The following is a 3,866-nucleotide window of genomic DNA, read 5'->3' on the forward strand; positions in this document are numbered from 1 at the left end:
CCCCCTCCCCCGGGCGGCTCAGAGGAGTCTCCCCCAACCCGCCCCGGCCACCTACCCCCCATCGAGACGACCAGCAAAAACCTCTTTTCCTTTCTCCTGGTCTTTTTCCCCCTTTACTTGGATGAAAGCCCTATATTTTGAATTAAAAACCCTAGACTAGCTCCTGCGGCTGCAATAAGGGCTAGGTTCCTCCCCAAAACTCCTCCACCGAAAATGGCTCCTCCAACAAAACCCGAAGCCCCTACCACAAGGCGTCTGGTTGATTTCAGGTTGATTTCAACCAGGACAACTTTCCACCTTCGCAGCAAACGGCTTAGGCCTCTCTGCGGCCCAGACCCTCCTTCTATAGACCATTCGGTGCTCTCCTGGAGGCAGAGACAGAGGGAAGGAGGCAGGACTCATGGAGCCCAGGCCCTTTGGCAGAACTTTCACCAAGGACATCTGTTTTTAAAGGGCTTCCTCGCCGGCCCTGCCTTCAAGGTTGCTCACGTTGATGACAGATCCGAACCACTGACTGTATCAAACAAAGAGGCAATCACGATAATTTAGTTTACTTCTGAATATTTTAAATATAATGAAAACAAATATAACAGTTTTGTTTTCAAAACTCTCTTGAGGTATCAACCATTAAAAGATAGGGGTTTTGTAAAAAAAAAAAAACACACAGTGGTTTATTGAATACTTACAACGTTTACACCTTCAATATTAATTCCACTTAATTTTAGAGGACGGAAGTGCACAAAACAAGGAGCTGTTGGAAACATCTTCAAAGTGGGAGCCACATCAGATGGAACTGTGGCACTAGACACTTACCCCCAACATACATGATGGTGGTGGTGGTTTAGTTGCTAAGCCGTGTCCTACTCTTTTGCGACCCCATAGACTGTAGCCCGCCAGGCTCCTCTCTCCATGGGATTTTCCAGGCAAGAATACTGGAGTGGATTGCCATGTCCTTCTCCAGGGGATCTTTCCCACCCAGGGTTCGAACCCGCGTCTCCTACATTGGCAGGCCTATTCTTTACCGCTGAGCCACGAGGAAAGCCCAACGGACATGATAGCTGCCCGTTTTCTGCTTTGAAATAAAACTTTATAATCCCCAGGAATATTTATATCCAAAGGCCAAGTATTAAAGATACACTTCACATACACACTAGTGTCCCGCTGTCTTTATCTGGAAGGGTTTAGGTAAGTGGAGAGGGAGCATCGCTGGTGTCTACACAGCAGGAGGAAACATTCACAAACAGAGACTCTACAAGATAACGACGGGATCCCTTACCACGAAGGAGTGTCCTCTTCATATTAAAATACGGAATGCTTTTCTTCAAATATCCACTTTTTTTTTTTTGGAGGGGAAGGTGGGGAGCGGATGCCTCGAAGGGGGGCAAAGAGAGGGAGGCACATTGCACATAAATAAACCGGATGATCCAAATGCTGGAAGTCCTCAGAGCGGAGCACGCAGAGCTTGCCTGGAGTCCTGGGTCTGCATCCAGCTCCTGGGCCCTGCTGGAGCTCTCCTCCTCCTCCTTCTCCTCCTTCTCCTCCTTCTCCTCTTCCTCACTGCTTGAGCTCCAGGGCCCAGACGTGCTGCGGCCAGCCCGTCCGGCCTTTGGTTTTCTTGTCGTTGCTGCTTACTGTGCTTTTCAAGATTTCGTTCTGGGCAGAGAAGAGGTGAGGTGAGGGGGAGAAAAGTAGAAAGAGAAAATCAGAGAGGAGATCCGGCCCCACGCAACCCCCGCGCTTTCCCGGCCAGAGAAGACAGTGAGAGAGCCAGCCAGGGACCGCGGGTGGGGTGGCCTCAAGTCCTTGCAGAAGAGCTAGGAAGGCTGGTGCTGCGCTAGTTACTGCCCAGGCCGACAAGCAGCGGCAGCACTCAACTCCCAGGTCGGCGAGTTTATAAACAACCACCCGTTTTCAAGTCGTTTATGGAGGAACTGGGGGCCTTCTCTCTAACTCCAGATATAGGGGCGCGATTGGGGGTCGGCGCTCAGTCTGGTTTCCCTGTTTTCAATCACAGTCCCAGACCCGGGCTCTAAGGCAGATGGGGAGAGGTGCCTCGGTCTCGGCTTGGGCCTGTCCGCCCAAGGCCTCCTCGGCCTCCTCCAAGGCCTCTGAAATCCTGGGCTACAGGAGATCCCTTGACTTTGCAGCGACTAAAGCGCCCAAGGCCCCAAGGAAGAAAACCTCGAGAAATGGAATTATTTTCCAGGGTCTTCATGGCAGTAGCCCTGCTCTAAACTCCACCACCATATGGGCACCTTGAGAAAATTAATTTTCAGTTATAACTTTGTGTTACTGTTCAGAACAATGACAATGACTATGATAATATTTACTATTTGTCTTAAAATGTAAAGGCGCATGCAAACAAAACCAGAAATACCCAGGAAGAATCCTCATCTGGGAAGTCACATTTTAACATCACTGCCAGAGAGAAACTGAGCTGAATTTTGAAGTACTTATCTTATGTTCACCTTCATGTCTTCCCGGCATAGAAATCAGAACCACCGCAAAAACTTAGAATCAGTGGCTGCCTCCTTCTCAAGAAGGGGAAACGCAACCACTAGTGAAAGAACTGGAATCAAGTGCTTCTGAGCAACATATTTTAGAAACATCTGAAAGCAAGAGCGGACTGGAGGCCGAATGAAGGCTCGAAAGGACGAGGAAAGAGGGATCCAGGCCAGTACGATCGAAAGATCAAGCTGGAGTCCGCGAGGCCCGCCCTAAGTGCCTGGGGGCGCGGCGATAACCCGGGAAGAAGATCGCCAGCGCAAAACATCGCTCTTAACCTCCTCCGCGTGCTGACACCCTCCCCCGGCCTCTCTGCTCCTGCGGGAAACCTTCGGACCACAACCTGGTGCAAGCAGCTTGGCTCAGGGCGCTGCCAGAGAACGCGGCGGGCCATCGTTCAGCCCAACTGGAAAGAGACCCGGATCCCCGCTCCCCCGCACCCCACTGCCCTCTGCCGCCTGGTACTGACCAGCTCCTTCTTCCTCTTCTCTTCTTTCACATCTGTCTTCTTGATCTCTGCCTTGAAGGCCTCCGCCTCGCCGTTCTGGTCGTCCTTGGCCAGCAGGTCCATGAGGTAGGCGATGTAGCTGGTGGCCAGGCGCAGAGTCTTGATCTTTGAGAGCTTAGTGTCGGCGGGCACGTTGGGGATGCACTCACGCAGCTCTGCGAAGGCGCTGTTGATGCTCTGAGTCCTACGCCGCTCCTTGCGGTTGGCGGTGCCCCGGCGCTTCACCGGGCGCGGCCCCCCCAGGCCTGGGGGCCCAGCTCCCGGCGGCACCCCCCCGTAATGGGAGTGGTCCAGGCTGGCGGCGCCGCTGGCGTACTCGGGGCTGTAGGACAGGGCCATGCTGTAATCGGGGGGCGACATTTCGGGGTGGCCGATGAGCCAGCCGTGGAAGTAGGGGTTCTCCTCGTGGCTGCAGCGGCTGGCGGCCGCGGCGGCCGCGGCGGCAGCGGCGGCGGCGAACGGATAGCCCTCATGATGCACCACCGGGTGGTGGGGGAAGCCCCCCACCAGACTCATCTCGCCCTCCGCGCCCCTCCACGCGCCCCAGCGTGCGCGCAGCCCTGCGGCGCCCTCGGCCCGGGCCCCTGCTTCGGCGCTCCGCGGCCTCCCCCACCCCCCACCCCCCAGCCCCCGGGCGCCCGGGCCGGCCCGGCAGCCGCAGAGGGGGCTGCTGCAGCCCGGGCCCCGGCCCCGGCCCCCCGCCTGGCCCGCCGGGCCCGCCTCAGCAGCCCCGCGGCCGCCGGCTCCCCATAGGGCGCGGCGAGCTGGTCCCGGCACCGTGCGCCCCTGGCCGCCGCCGCCGCCGCCGGCTCCCGCCTTGCTCCACGGCCCGCGCGCAGGCTCCTGCTTCCCG

At 56.5% G+C, this 3,866-nt stretch overlaps 1 protein-coding gene across 1 annotated transcript; it reads right to left on the reverse strand.

Annotated features, from left to right (window-relative positions):
* Positions 1–763: 763 nt before the first annotated feature.
* Positions 764–3,620, reverse strand: HAND2 (heart and neural crest derivatives expressed 2). Its single transcript, XM_055427826.2, has 2 exons — positions 2,975–3,620; positions 764–1,653 (listed from the first exon to the last, which is right to left on the reverse strand). The coding sequence occupies exons 1-2, from the start codon at positions 3,527–3,529 to the stop codon at positions 1,555–1,557; spliced, it is 654 nt and encodes a 217-aa protein (XP_055283801.1). The 5' UTR covers positions 3,530–3,620; the 3' UTR covers positions 764–1,554.
* Positions 3,621–3,866: the final 246 nt, after the last annotated feature.

This window comes from Moschus berezovskii, chromosome 7 (genome assembly GCF_049115385.1).
Source record: "Moschus berezovskii isolate FMDL1 chromosome 7, NW_MosBer_1.0, whole genome shotgun sequence".
Classification (NCBI taxonomy): domain Eukaryota; kingdom Metazoa; phylum Chordata; class Mammalia; order Artiodactyla; family Moschidae; genus Moschus; species Moschus berezovskii.